Genomic DNA, 16,095 nt, shown 5'->3' with positions numbered 1-16,095 from the left:
CAGAGAAACCCTGTCTCAAAAAACAAAACAAAAAAGAAAAAAATTATTTTAGATTTCTATGTTCCCTTGGCTCAGGCAAAGCTGTCTTAGTGAGCAGAGCACACACGAACCATTCTCATGTTTTCAGGCAATGCTGTCTTGGTGGGCAGAGCTCACACGAACCACTCACACTTACGCTTTCTGGTAAATCATCAGTACATGTGCCACTCCAGGATCCTATGCAAGCTCCCACCTGCCCTTGCAGAAGCTGAACCCTATCTCTGGGAGAGAAGAGGCCAGGGCTTGGCCTCTGTGCATAAAAACTATAAAGGGCCAGAGAACAGACTTCCTCAGGCCAAAAAATAGTGTAAGGTAATCTGATCTAGCTGTTAATCAGGACTAAACGGAAACACTTAAATGTTTCTCAGTGAAATGCACACCAGACAATGAACGGCCTTTTCTTCCTCTCTGGTCTGTGTATCAGCCATTGCTGCTGTGCACTTGGATGGAAACCTTTGCTGTAGAGCACAGAGGGCTCACAATGCCATGGGCTTCCACAGAAAGAATCTTTTAGGAGTTTCACCAAATAAGACCCATGACGAAAAGATGGGAAGAAAGCCAAAACTAAGCCCCACATTCTCACAGAAAAAACAGTAGCATTCTAAAACCAGACAGATATGGTGCCAGACAAGAAGACCTCAATTATCACTGGGATCTCTTCACATTAATTTTGTAATCAGCAAAATTCAGGTCAGTACAACTACAGTCACCCATAGGAGAAAGCAACTGCTCAGCATTTACACTCATTCTGTACCTCCGGAATGTTGAATAAGGAACCAAAGGTGTTGTCTTGTTTGATATGCATGATAAGGAATTTCTGAGAATGGACACCGGAGGGTTCTACTCCAACAGGCCAGACCGATATTTCTGTGGTTCAGTCCCCAGTAAAGGACTAAAGTAAATACTGCACACACACGAGAACAGAAACTGTATGTGCACTCTCAAGGTCTCCCCGCCAAACACCATAGTGACTCTTTAGAAAGCTTACTTTATGATCATACTTCTCAGTCCAATCATTTTAGCCTTTTATGACATTTTCCCTTGAAGATTTAGTCTCATAACTATTACCTCTCCCTTTTTAAAATGCTAGACTCTTTATTAATAGTCTTTCTTTTCATGTCAATGGATGACAGAAACTGCCTACTACCATTACAAGTACTCTATTTACTAAGTAATAATGTATGATCTTGAAGAAACTATCTCAGAGTTGTCAAACTTTAAGAGGTGAAGCCTGGATGACAATCCAGGCAGCCTGTTCCCAGTGCGCAGGAGATGACCCCTTGTCCTACAGTTCTCACTGAGTGAACCACTTTTCACCTCAGTTTTCTTGCCTTTAAATGAGAGCAATGCCATCACTTGAGATGAATTCTGGCGAGCGTAAAATAACATGCAGCCTACTCAGGGACAGTCAAGGGCAGAGGTAACAAACCCTTTCCTGGGACCACTACAAAAAAATTCACAGTACTGCACTGAGGCTAACCATTTCCTCATCTTTAAATGGAGAACACTGATGAACATCAAACAGAATTACTATAGTGATGACATGGCACCCGAAATCTTTTATAACGTTAAGCAGTACACAAATTATGTATCTAATCCAATGTCCGTGATCCTTGAAGCTTAACAACCCTGCCATACGTGACAGTCTGTAGAAATGTACCATCCAAAAATGTCACTGATTCTGCCACCTCAGAAGCACCTGACGAACTTCAACAGAAGCTACATACCTCCTCCTGAAGTGACAGGAATACAAAAATAGCACAAAATAAGGATAGTAAAATGCCAAGGTATTTCAAGTACAAAGAATTGGTTATACTCAGTGATAGAGCTTAGTATGTAAATGCACACCTCTATCAAGTAGCCATATCTCAGGACCCATGACTCCAATCTTAATTCAAACAACATTTATCCAATTTACATTTTCTAGCATAGTATTTTCCTCTTTTATACGCATTTTGAATTATTAAAGAAAGGAAATTCATAAGGCAAAATGTTGGACTGTGGTAAAGTACATCTTTACCTTTGTTCTTATAAGTTTACTTTTAAATTGAAATGTGGCTTGACACAATTTCTGAGGGAAAACTATATGTGTTTTATTTATTCTAATAATTGCTATCAATAATGTATTTTACGATGTTTATCATTTCATTTATTACTGTGACAGGGAGAGAAATGACTTAAAATCAACAAAACACATAAACATATACATAATAGAATGGTTTACAAAACACACTTTTTATTAATTTAAGAATAATACCCCAACTTAATTTATTTGAATGAATACATTTCCAAATAATTTATCAAGTATACCTAAAGGGCTTTTCTATATAGTCTGAAAAAAATGATTCATTTTACTTTAATATACTGTAAAATTTTCTTCTGTATGTGAGATGTGCTTTTTTAAAAAAATATATTTATTATTGTGTTGGGTGTTTTGCAATATATATGTCTGTATACCACATATACACCTTGTGCTCTTACAGGCCAGAAGAGGGCATCAGATCCCCTGGGACTGGAGTTACAGACATTGTGAGCCATCTTGTGGGCACTGGGAATCAAACCTGTGTTGTTTGGAAGAGCAGTGTTATTAGCTACTGAGCCACCTCTGCAGCCCCTGAAAGGTGTCCCTTCGAGGCAGGTGAGAACCGCATTTCTGTTTGTAGTGGTAGTTTGGGAAAATCACTGATTTCCAGAAGGTCATTTTCAAAGTGCTGAAAAGTCTGAATTTCAAGTGAAAACTTACTTCCAGAGATCTTGTCATCACACTTCATGTCACAGTCAGATGCAATCCTATCACACTTCACGTCACAGTCAGTCAGATGCAATTCTATCACACTTCACGTTATAGTCAGATGCAATTCTATCTATCACACTTCATGTCACAGTCAGTCAGAAGCAATTCTATCACACTTCACGTCACAGTCAGTCAGAAGCAATTCTATCACACTTCATGTTACAGTCAGTCAGATGCAATTCTATCTATCACACTTCATGTTACAGTCAGTCAGATGCAATTCTATCTATCACACTTCATGTTACAGTCAGTCAGATGCAATTCTATCTATCACACTTCACGTCACAGTCAGATGCAATTCTATCACACTTCACGTCACAGTCAGATGCAAGTCTATCTATCACACTTCATGTTACAGTCAGACGCAATTCTATCACACTTCATGTTACAGTCAGTCAGATGCAATTCTATCTATCACACTTCATGTTACAGTCAGATGCAATTCTATCACACTTCACGTCACAGTCAGTCAGATGCAATTCTTCTACACAGTCCCTGTCTGCATTAATGCAATATGGGCAGAAGTGTCTGCTAGTTTGTGGTTTTTGATAGGGCCGCTAACCTCACTATATCACACTGTTACACACACAAGTGAAATTTAAAGTGACTGAAATGCAGAATGTGACTAACAAATTTATTATACCAGTTACTATGAAATTTCCACAGACATCAGAGTCATCTGGAAGGTGCATTGATTCCAAGACTGGTCCCTATCAACTTTCAACTCAGTAGCTCTAAGATGGCACTCCACAGTCCACACTAACAATTCCCAGGCAACACTGTAAACCACTGTCAGAAAATATGGACTTAGGAAATGGCTTAGAAATTTTCTGGGTCCCCATGTTTTTTAAAAGTATTGTAGGCTTAGCGCATGCATTTACTAATATACATTCAGAGATAACTCCAGCAGTCTTACCAAGACAAAACTGCAGCACACCTTTACAACTGACACGCTGGCCGGGCATTGGTGGCGCACGCCTTTAATCCCAGCACTCGGGAGGCAGAGGCAGGCGGATCTCTGTGAGTTCGAGGCCGGGCTGGACTGACAGCCTCCAAAACAACACAGAGAAACCCTGTCTCGTAGAAAGCAAAAACGAAAACAAACAAACAAACAAACAAAAAAAACTGGCACACAAGGTAAATACACAAACACCCTGTATCCGTGGCTCACAACCTCCCCAACAGGCAACGGCTTTCTTCTCAGAGACATCTAGACGTGAGCAATCTGTCATTTCTAACAACAGAAAACTCCATGGGCTGAGGCGTCTAGACATGAGCAATGTGTCATTTCTAACAAGAGAAAACACCGTGGGCTGAGACGTCTAGATGTGAGCAATGTGTCATTTCCAACAAGAGACAATACCATGGGCTGAGACATCTAGACATGACCAATGTGTCATTTCTAACATCAGAAAACACCGTGGGCTGAGACGTCTAGACGTGAGCAATGTGTCATTTCCAACAAGAGAAAACACCGTGGGCTGAGACGTCTAGATGTGACCAATGTGTCATTTCTAACAAGAGACAACACCATGGGCTGAGACGTCTAGACATGACCAATGTGTCATTTCTAACAAGAGACAACACCATGGGCTGAGACGTCTAGACGTGACCAATGTGTCATTTCTAACATCAGAAAACCCCATGGGCTGAGATGTCTAGACGTGAGCAATGTGTCATTTCTAACAAGAGACAACACCATGGGCTGAGACGTCTAGACATGAGCAATGTGTCATTTCTAACAAGAGACCTCCAGCATGTAATGACCACTTACTCTGCCAAGAGACTATAAAGCGCTCATTAGCAAACTCCCACCTGAGCTGAAGGGTGGCATCTCTTCAACATGGGAGTTCTTAGGTGACATTAACACTGGGTCCCTCAAGGTCCCTAGGTATATTCAATCACAACAAGGAAGTTTTCCATTAAAACAACCTGTCGGTATTCCATAAGAAATAACATGACAGCAATTTTAATTACAGAATTCACTCACAGAGCCCTCACTTCAGACCTCAGAGTAGGCAAGCCTTGTTACTGCCCACACTGAGAGGGGAATGGTGTGGCACAGGAAGGTTCAAAGTCCTCTCAAAAGGCAGACTTGTCCACTGGGTGACCTGCGCCTCGCCTGAGCGACTCCTGTCTGCTCACTCCCATCTTAGGCAGAACGTCCTCTGCTGTGTGCTTCCTCCATTACAGAAAGGAGACATGACCCGGAATCAACGGGGTACTGTGTCATACGACGGTAAGAGGCATCCCACATCATGCAGGAAAACGTGAAGCGAGAGAAGACAAGCTCACGATGGACAACTGTGGGTTCATTAACCACCACCTCCTCGCTATCCTCCCTCTCTTCCCTTTTGGAATGGCGATATGTAGTCTGTGTCATTGTATGTTGGAAGTCTGTGGTCTGATTTGTTTTGTTTTCATTTTACAGGGGGTTCCCGTTAAAATATGAGCGTGAGTCTCAGAAGAGACTGTGGACTTTTAAACAGTGTCGAGATTGCAAAGGCCTATGGGGACTTTAGAAGTTGGACTGGATGCATTTTGGCTTGTGCTGTGGCTGTAAGCCTATGGGGGCTCAGGGAGTAGAAAGTGGTCTGAGTGAGAATGGCCGTTCATATATTTGAACGCCGGGTCCCAGTTAGTGGTTGGCTTGATGTGGTCTTGTTGAGCAGGCGTGGCCTTTTGCGGTAGCTATGTCACTGATGGACTTCGAGGTTTCAAAACCCGCTCCAGTCCCGGTCCTGCTGTCTCTCTGACTGCAACCTGTGGATCAGGTTTGAGCTATCTGCCACGGCTCAAAAGCCGTGCCTGCCTGCCTTCTGCCATGTGGATCACGGATTAACCCCTTGAAACTATAAGCAATCTCCCAGTTAAACGTTGTCTTTTATAAGCTACTTGGTCATGAAGTTTTACCACATAAATGACAACCCTAAGACGATGTCTAAATGCAGAACAATTTGAATAAATTATTTATATCTTGAAATTTTCAATAGGTAGTAATAAAACTTCATTCAAAATATAAATGCCCAAATTATTCTTCTTAAGAATGAACTGTTAGTTGGGAGTAGTGGAGCATGCCTTTACTCTCAACACTCAGGAGGCAGAGGCAAGTAGATCTCTTCAGTTCGAGGCCAGCCTGGTCTATAGAGTGAGTTCCAGGACAGTCAGGGCTACATAGAGAAACTATGTCTCAAAAAAAACGAAATAAATATCTAAAAATAAATTGTTACCCATAATGAGGTTAGTCTCGTGTTTGATAACCATGTAAGAGACTTGGCTCAGGAGAAAAACACCTTTCTGTTATGCCAGTCAATTTCAAGACCCAGATCCAGCCACCAAAATCCTAGTCTCTGAAACTCAACTCCTATTGGTCATAGTCATTGACCTTCTTGAGCACTTTCTGTATGAGACATAGTAGATAAAAGTTTCAAATTAACTACCTACAACATGATTAAGTAGTCCTAAGTACTTAAAAGTTCAATTCTGGGAAGTTTTACTTAATTAGGAATGGGTAAATATTAATGTTGTAACTAACATTCAACTGCTGCTTTACAGACAGTAGTAACAGCTCAGTCATGGCTCCCAAGCTTAAGAAGATCAATTCAAGCCGTATTATTTGAACTTGCAATAAATAGATGTATTTTCTTGGAAAAATATCTATTGTTATAGTCAAACTTGAGTTTCCTTTCTAGCAAGATTGTATGATTACTCGTTTACATTGTTCTTTCCGCAGGAATTCGCACACCCCCCGTTTGCATCCTGTTATTCATTCTGAGCTTCCCTTCGCTTCACTACGCCGTTTCCTAAACAACGGAGGGGCGGTGAGACCAGCTGTGGACAGGCACCCGCAGGATGGCCGAAAGGTCCGCGCCACCAGGTCTGCACGGCACTGTTCGGGGCACGCGGGCGCCATGCTCTGCTGTGACATACTGCGGTCCCATGTGGGTCCACTGATGGTGCAGACGGGATGTGTGACCACTTGATTTCAAGTGACTTTTATCCCCTCACTTTCCATCTAAAGTCTGTGCGACTACACCCAACAGCTAAGGTACTGCTCAAAGTGCATACACACCATTAACGCCCCCCCCACACACAATCTTCCCGAGATTTTGCATATTTTGGTTTTTCCTTTCAAAGACAAAGCAAACAACTGAAAAATCAGCTCTGGGCATAACGGAGGCCAAACTAAAACACTGTCGTAAGTTTTTAATACATTTGCTCAAATACTGACTCCTTGGTAAAAGTAGCTGAGTCAGCATAGAGCAGGCATTCTCTGGCAGTCATATTTTAACAAAATTCTCAGCTAATTTTCATGCACACTGAAGTGCACAATGGTCTACAATTAAGGATAATATAATTGACAAGGAATAATACAAATAGGTAATAAAACCTGAATAAAAGCCCAACTAATTAATGAAGGGCTGGAAAATACTTTTAACAGGCCTGGCACACTACAGCTTTTCTAACAAGGCAGATTTGGTCAGCAATACACATGCAAGTATGTAAATATACATATATACTAAGCATACAAATACTGTAAAGATAGTGATTATGCAATGCTTAATTATAGTAGGTATCCTAAGAAGCTTCGGTGTTATCCCCCTACTTTTAAACAGGGGACAATGTATATATTTTCTCACACATACACTATTTTTCACACATAACAAACATCTACATTATTTTTCACACACACAAACATATATATTACTTTTCAAATGCGAGCATATACATTATTTTTCTCACACAAACATACACATTATTTTTCACACACACACCCATACACACACACACTCCTCATTATAAAGAAATTGAAAGGTACAATGATTCAATTCAGTAAACCTTTCCTAGAGTCCACACAGAGGCCCCTGCCCTGTACATGAAATTCTCTGCGAGCAGAGACACCTCCTACGTCAGGGCAGCGCGAAGGGAATCTGGTGCAGCGGTGAGCTCCGTGTGCAAGCAAACACGAAGGTTCAGGGTACCAAGCTGTGTCGTAAGATCAAGGTTAAAGAGCGCCGGCTCCAAGGCGTTCACAAGCCTCTACCCACAATCGGTGCCTGACAGTGCAGGTCAAGGGCCGCTAACAAGCCCCCTCTGTGCTGACGCTGCCTGACTGGGGATGGCACTGTTGAGAGACAGAAGCATACACACAAGTTCCTTAGACTGTGCAAGTGGGGGGGGGGGAGGGCAGAGCCGGAGTCAAAGATAAATAAAAAATAAAATAACTAACTAACTAACTAAATAGAAGGAACCAAGAAACCTGGGCTCAGGGTTAGCTCTGTCAGGAAGAGGCTACCACAGACAAGGACGCTCAGACACATCACTGAGCAATCGTGCACAGTCAGCCAGCACCAAGGGCTGAGGCGGATGGAGATGCTATGAGACTATGCATGATCTCACTACGTAGGACTCTGCAGTACAGATCACAGGGAATCACTAGTGTGGGAGTTAGTGTGCGCTGCAGATCACAGGGGATCACTACTACAGGACTCTGTAGTACAGATCACAGGGAATCACTACTACAGGACTCTGTAGTGCAGATCACAGGGAATCACTACTACAGGACTCTGTAGTGCAGATCACAGGGAATCACTACTACAGGACTCTGTAGTGCAGATCACAGGGAATCACTACTACAGGACTCTGCAGTACAGATCACAGGGAATCACTACTACAGGACTCTGCAGTACAGATCACAGGGAATCACTACGACAGGACTCTGTAGTGCAGATCACAGGGAATCACTACTACAGGACTCTGCAGTACAGATCACAGAGAATCACTACTACAGGACTCTGTAGTGCAGATCACAGGGAATCACTACTACAGGACTCTGCAGTACAGATCACAGGGAATCACTACTACAGGACTCTGTAGTGCAGATCACAGGGAATCACTACTACAGGACTCTGCAGTACAGATCACAGGGAATCACTACTACAGGACTCTGCAGTACAGATCACAGGGAATCACTACTACAGGACTCTGTAGTACAGATCACAGGGAATCACTACTACAGGACTCTGCAGTACAGATCACAGGGAATCACTACTACAGGACTCTGTAGTGCAGATCACAGGGAATCACTACTACAGGACTCTGTAGTACAGATCACAGGGAATCACTACTACAGGACTCTGTAGTGCAGATCACAGGGAATCACTACTATAGGACTCTGTAGTGCAGATCACAGGGAATCACTACTACAGGACTCTGTAGTGCAGATCACAGGGAATCACTACTACAGGACTCTGCAGTACAGATCACAGGGAATCACTACTACAGGACTCTGCAGTACAGATCACAGGGAATCACTACTACAGGACTCTGTAGTACAGATCACAGGGAATCACTACTACAGGACTCTGCAGTACAGATCACAGGGAATCACTACTACAGGACTCTGTAGTGCAGATCACAGGGAATCACTACTACAGGACTCTGCAGTACAGATCACAGGGAATCACTACTACAGGACTCTGCAGTACAGATCACAGGGAATCACTACTACAGGACTCTGCAGTGCAGATCACAGGGAATCACTACTACAGGACTCTGCAGTGCAGATCACAGGGAATCACTACTACAGGACTCTGCAGTGCAGATCACAGGGAATCACTACTACAGGACTCTGCAGTACAGATCACAGGGAATCACTACTACAGGACTCTGCAGTGCAGATCACAGGGAATCACTACTACAGGACTCTGCAGTGTAGATCACAGGGAATCACTACTACAGGACTCTGCAGTGCAGATCACAGGGAATCACTACTACAGGACTCTGCAGTGCAGATCACAGGGAATCACTACTACAGGACTCTGCAGTGCAGATCACAGGGAATCACTACTACAGGACTCTGCAGTACAGATCACAGGGAATCACTACTACAGGACTCTGTAGTACAGATCACAGGGAATCACTACTACAGGACTCTGTAGTACAGATCACAGGGAATCACTACTACAGGACTCTGTAGTACAGATCACAGGGAATCACTACTACAGGACTCTGTAGTACAGATCACAGGGAATCACTACTACAGGACTCTGCAGTACAGATCACAGGGAATCACTACTACAGGACTCTGCAGTACAGATCACAGGGAATCACTACTACAGGACTCTGCAGTACAGATCACAGGGAATCACTACTACAGGACTCTGCAGTGCAGATCACAGGGAATCACTACTACAGGACTATGCAGTGCAGATCACAGGGAATCACTACTACAGGACTCTGCAGTGCAGATCACAGGGAATCACTACTACAGGACTCTGTAGTGCAGATCACAGGGAATCACTACTACAGGACTCTGCAGTACAGATCACAGGGAATCACTACTACAGGACTCTGCAGTACAGATCACAGGGAATCACTACTACAGGACTCTGTAGTGCAGATCACAGGGAATCACTACTACAGGACTCTGCAGTACAGATCACAGGGAATCACTACTACAGGACTCTGCAGTGCAGATCACAGGGAATCACTACTACAGGACTCTGCAGTGCAGATCACAGGGAATCACTACTACAGGACTCTGTAGTGCAGATCACAGGGAATCACTACTACAGGACTCTGCAGTACAGATCACAGGGAATCACTACTACAGGACTCTGCAGTGCAGATCACAGGGAATCACTACTACAGGACTCTGTAGTACAGATCACAGGGAATCACTACTACAGGACTCTGTAGTACAGATCACAGGGAATCACTACTACAGGACTCTGTAGTACAGATCACAGGGAATCACTACTACAGGACTCTGCAGTACAGATCACAGGGAATCACTACTACAGGACTCTGCAGTGCAGATCACAGGGAATCACTACTACAGGACTCTGCAGTGCAGATCACAGGGAATCACTACTACAGGACTCTGCAGTGCAGATCACAGGGAATCACTACTACAGGACTCTGCAGTGCAGATCACAGGGAATCACTACTACAGGACTCTGCAGTACAGATCACAGGGAATCACTACTACAGGACTCTGCAGTACAGATCACAGGGAATCACTACTACAGGACTCTGCAGTACAGATCACAGGGAATCACTACTACAGGACTCTGCAGTGCAGATCACAGGGAATCACTACTACAGGACTCTGCAGTGCAGATCACAGGGAATCACTACTACAGGACTCTGCAGTGCAGATCACAGGGAATCACTACTACAGGACTCTGCAGTACAGATCACAGGGAATCACTACTACAGGACTCTGCAGTACAGATCACAGGGAATCACTACTACAGGACTCTGCAGTGCAGATCACAGGGAATCACTACTACAGGACTCTGCAGTGCAGATCACAGGGAATCACTACTACAGGACTCTGCAGTGCAGATCACAGGGAATCACTACTACAGGACTCTGCAGTACAGATCACAGGGAATCACTACTACAGGACTCTGCAGTGCAGATCACAGGGAATCACTACTACAGGACTCTGTAGTACAGATCACAGGGAATCACTACTACAGGACTCTGTAGTACAGATCACAGGGAATCACTACTACAGGACTCTGTAGTACAGATCACAGGGAATCACTACTACAGGACTCTGTAGTACAGATCACAGGGAATCACTACTACAGGACTCTGCAGTACAGATCACAGGGAATCACTACTACAGGACTCTGCAGTGCAGATCACAGGGAATCACTACTACAGGACTCTGCAGTGCAGATCACAGGGAATCACTACTACAGGACTCTGCAGTGCAGATCACAGGGAATCACTACTACAGGACTCTGCAGTGCAGATCACAGGGAATCACTACTACAGGACTCTGCAGTGCAGATCACAGGGAATCACTACTACAGGACTCTGCAGTGCAGATCACAGGGAATCACTACTACAGGACTCTGCAGTACAGATCACAGGGAATCACTACTACAGGACTCTGTAGTACAGATCACAGGGAATCACTACTACAGGACTCTGTAGTACAGATCACAGGGAATCACTACTACAGGACTCTGCAGTACAGATCACAGGGAATCACTACTACAGGACTCTGCAGTACAGATCACAGGGAATCACTACTACAGGACTCTGCAGTGCAGATCACAGGGAATCACTACTACAGGACTCTGCAGTGCAGATCACAGGGAATCACTACTACAGGACTCTGCAGTGCAGATCACAGGGAATCACTACTACAGGACTCTGCAGTACAGATCACAGGGAATCACTACTACAGGACTCTGCAGTACAGATCACAGGGAATCACTACTACAGGACTCTGCAGTGCAGATCACAGGGAATCACTACTACAGGACTCTGCAGTGCAGATCACAGGGAATCACTACTACAGGACTCTGCAGTGCAGATCACAGGGAATCACTACTACAGGACTCTGCAGTGCAGATCACAGGGAATCACTACTACAGGACTCTGCAGTACAGATCACAGGGAATCACTACTACAGGACTCTGCAGTACAGATCACAGGGAATCACTACTACAGGACTCTGCAGTGCAGATCACAGGGAATTACTACTACAGGACTCTGCAGTGCAGATCACAGGGAATCACTACTACAGGACTCTGCAGTACAGATCACAGGGAATCACTACTACAGGAGTCTGCAGTGCAGATCACAGGGAATCACTACTACAGGACTCTGCAGTACAGATCACAGGGAATCACTACTACAGGACTCTGCAGTGCAGATCACAGGGAATCACTACTACAGGACTCTGCAGTACAGATCACAGGGAATCACTACTACAGGACTCTGTAGTGCAGATCACAGGGAATCACTACTACAGGACTCTGCAGTACAGATCACAGGGAATCACTACTACAGGACTCTGTAGTGCAGATCACAGGGAATCACTACTACAGGACTCTGCAGTGCAGATCACAGGGAATCACTACTACAGGACTCTGCAGTACAGATCACAGGGAATCACTACTACAGGACTCTGCAGTACAGATCACAGGGAATCACTACTACAGGACTCTGTAGTGCAGATCACAGGGAATCACTACTACAGGACTCTGTAGTACAGATCACAGGGAATCACTACTACAGGACTCTGTAGTGCAGATCACAGGGAATCACTACTATAGGACTCTGCAGTACAGATCACAGGGAATCACTACTACAGGACTCTGCAGTGCAGATCACAGGGAATCACTACTACAGGACTCTGCAGTGCAGATCACAGGGAATCACTACTATAGGAGTTGGTGTACGGTGACAGACTACAATTATTAATACATACACAAACAAGCACACAATCACAGTTGCTCAAACAAAATACATCAAATCATGTAAACCTACATCTGAAGGGAAATGACATTCTTGGCAATCCACATGAGCGGGTGCTGCCTGGTTACCTGGGCGGCCATCATCAGCACCATCTGAGTTTGCAGAAGGGGAAAGATCTGTGATTCAGCATGATGCCTGCCGAGCGATGATCACACTGCAGTACACACGATGACTAGCCAGTGATAAGTACCCTGCAGTTTGAGAAGCTTGGGTAGCGCTCACTGAGATCTAGGTATCAATCCATTCACTATAGTTTGAAAAGCACATTCCTTAAGAAATCAGTTTTTGATTTCTAAACATAAAAAGAAAACAAAGGCACTTGGGGATGGCTTCACAGGGAAGGGCTCTTGTTATTGAAGCATGACAACTTTAGTTCAAATCCCAAGAATGCATGTAAAAGATAACTGAGGAACTATTTTATATGACAAAATATGTTAGAACATTAATTTCAAATAGGAATGCCATTTTAGAAATTCTGTGGTGATAAAATACTGGATGACTAGTAGGTAACAAACATCACTCTCCCCACCCCCACCCCCACCTGAGTTTCTGGCTGGAAGACAGGATGCTGCCTGGCATGGTTTAAAGTCAACACTTTGTTAACGGCACTGTGAAAAAGAAATCCAACACTGACGATGGCCATATTTAAGTCTTCTTTATAAACAAAAACCTTTTAACTATGTTTTCTTTCTTTCTTTTTTTTTTTTTTTTTTTTTTGGTTTTTTCGAGACAAGATTTCTCTGTGGCTTTGGAGGCTGTCCTGGAACTAACTCTTGTAGACCAGGCTGGCCTCGAACTCACAGAGATCCGCCCGCCTCTGCCTCCCGAGCGCTGGGATTAAAGGCGTGCGCCACCACCACCCAGCTTAACTGTGTTTTCTTGATGCAAACATACATTAATGTAAATCAGTATAAGACTATATAATTTTGAAAGGCTGGATAAATTGACATCCATAAGAACAGAAAATATAGAAACAATGTATTACTATCTTGTGTGTGTAGGATCCACATGTCTGTGTGCACACAGGCAGAAGCCAGAGAAAGATTTGTCTTTCTTGATCACTGCATGCCTTATTCCCAAGGACTCTCACTGAACCTACAGATAAGCTTGCCATCAGCAAGCCCCAGAGCCCTTCAGTCTCCGTCCCCCACAGGGCTAGGGTCCTAGATGTATGAGGAAACTCCAAGCTTTTAAGTGGGTATTGGAGATCTGAACTCAGATCTTCATTTTTTTTTTACAGCAAATACTCTCCTATCCAGTTAGTCATAGCCCCAGCCCCAATCAGAGTCTTCAAGTACTTTGCTATTTCCTCCTAAAACTGAAGCCTGAGGTATAACTTCTAAGTATATGACTTTCAAAGAATGATAGTGTATATCATTCAACTGGCTATATTTATCTAATGAATGAGTCGGAAGAGTTAATTTAACAATAGTTACAAAATTAGCTTTGTCACTTAACTATATTTTATGAACAAAATAAAACATTTTCACTCATGGATAGTTTTAATAGTCATCGACATTAAAAGAAGCACATTAACCTTAGTACTTTACAAGTTATGGCTGCAAAGCCAACCCTGCTGTCTTACCATCGAAGAAGCTCTTGGCCCTCAGGTAGCTGACACTGAGCCTAAGAACTGAGAGTTTGTCCAGCTTGTTAATAACATCTTGTGGGAAGGGCAGCAGACTAGCCAGGCGGTCCAACTCTGTGTTTAGCCTGTCTCTATGTCGCTTAGAAGGATTTGACTTGATTCCTTCAGCGGGGACTGGCTTCACTCTGGAAAACAAAGAGTCGCAAAAGCCTTTAGAAAACACAGCAAAGGTGTCAGGTGCACTACATCTCCTCAGACATATCTCCAAGAAAACCAACTTTGAAGATCTACTTCAAGTTTGAAGAGATCTTGCCCAAATCTTCCTTTCATATCTTAATTAAGAAAAACAGGGGGAGGGGAAACCCTTCATTAAAAGCTTACAGACTCATCATGGGGAAATGTTAAATGCATCTTACAAAACTGCTTACTCACTTCATATATGTGTAGTGTAGTAACTGCCACTGAACAAGTCTCCTAGGCTTTATTTTTCCCCTGAAAACAGTAGTCAGCCAAAGGAGTGGAAATTTCTTTACTGTAGTATATTGAAATCACGCTTGTGCTGTCTTCCAGAGAAGCTGCCCAAGGATGGCAGAGAAGCCAGAAACAGAAGGATCAGCTGCTTCCTATACACATCCCCCTTAAAAACAGCTTCCCCATCCTTCTGGGACCTGAAGATGGTCCACTACCCTCCTAATATGGTCCTTAGACACAAACTAGGGTAAATTTGAATTCAGGTATTCATATTTGTTGCATGTCAAACATTAGAGGCAATTTCTACTTTTATGGCTGGACTAAGTCTACATAATGATTAGCTTTCATGGTTTGCATCTCAATTAAGTCAAGGTTACCCTGACAATGTAGTATGATATTCCTTTGAGAGAAAAAAAGAAAACAAAACAAAGAAATAAAGAACAGAGACAGTTATGGGTAGGGAATGAAGTTGAGTTTTTACAGAAAGGCCTTATCTGAGATTTCAAAGTAAAAATTAGTAACTCAATGTCAACTGACAGATCAGAAGACCCCCATGCTAAAACAGAGACTACAATAAATGGAATGGTGAGATGGCTCAGTGAGAAATGTGCCCACCACCAAGCCTGTGAACAGAGCTCAATTTCCAGGATCTAGACGGTAGAAAAGATAACAGACTCCCCTATGCTGTCCTGCTATTCACAAGCATACCATGGCCTCCATGTGCGCGCACACACACACACACACACGAATACAAACACATGTGCATGAACACACACAAATTTTAAAAAGAAACCAAGTAAAATTAGAAACCAAATAAAATTGTACAGCACATCCCTACAGTTTGCCATAGGATTCATACAACACAGCCACTTGTGACACAACAAATCAAAGTACAGTGTCATACAAAGCAGAACCT

General features: G+C 43.4%; 1 protein-coding gene across 1 annotated transcript in view; it reads right to left on the bottom strand.

Moving 5' to 3' along the window:
* Positions 1-16,095, bottom strand: part of Ahr (aryl hydrocarbon receptor) — a 45,475-nt gene that overhangs the window by 19,000 nt on the left and 10,380 nt on the right. The window contains exon 2 of the mRNA NM_001281658.1: positions 14,706-14,893. Within this exon, the coding sequence (NP_001268587.1) occupies positions 14,706-14,893 (188 nt within the window). The remainder of the gene's footprint in view (positions 1-14,705; positions 14,894-16,095) is intronic.

This window comes from Mesocricetus auratus, unplaced genomic scaffold, assembly GCF_017639785.1.
Source record: "Mesocricetus auratus isolate SY011 unplaced genomic scaffold, BCM_Maur_2.0 Super-Scaffold_15014, whole genome shotgun sequence".
Classification (NCBI taxonomy): Eukaryota; Metazoa; Chordata; class Mammalia; order Rodentia; family Cricetidae; genus Mesocricetus; species Mesocricetus auratus.
Note: the sequence above shows the minus strand (reverse complement) of the source record. Positions and strands in the feature narration are given on the sequence as shown.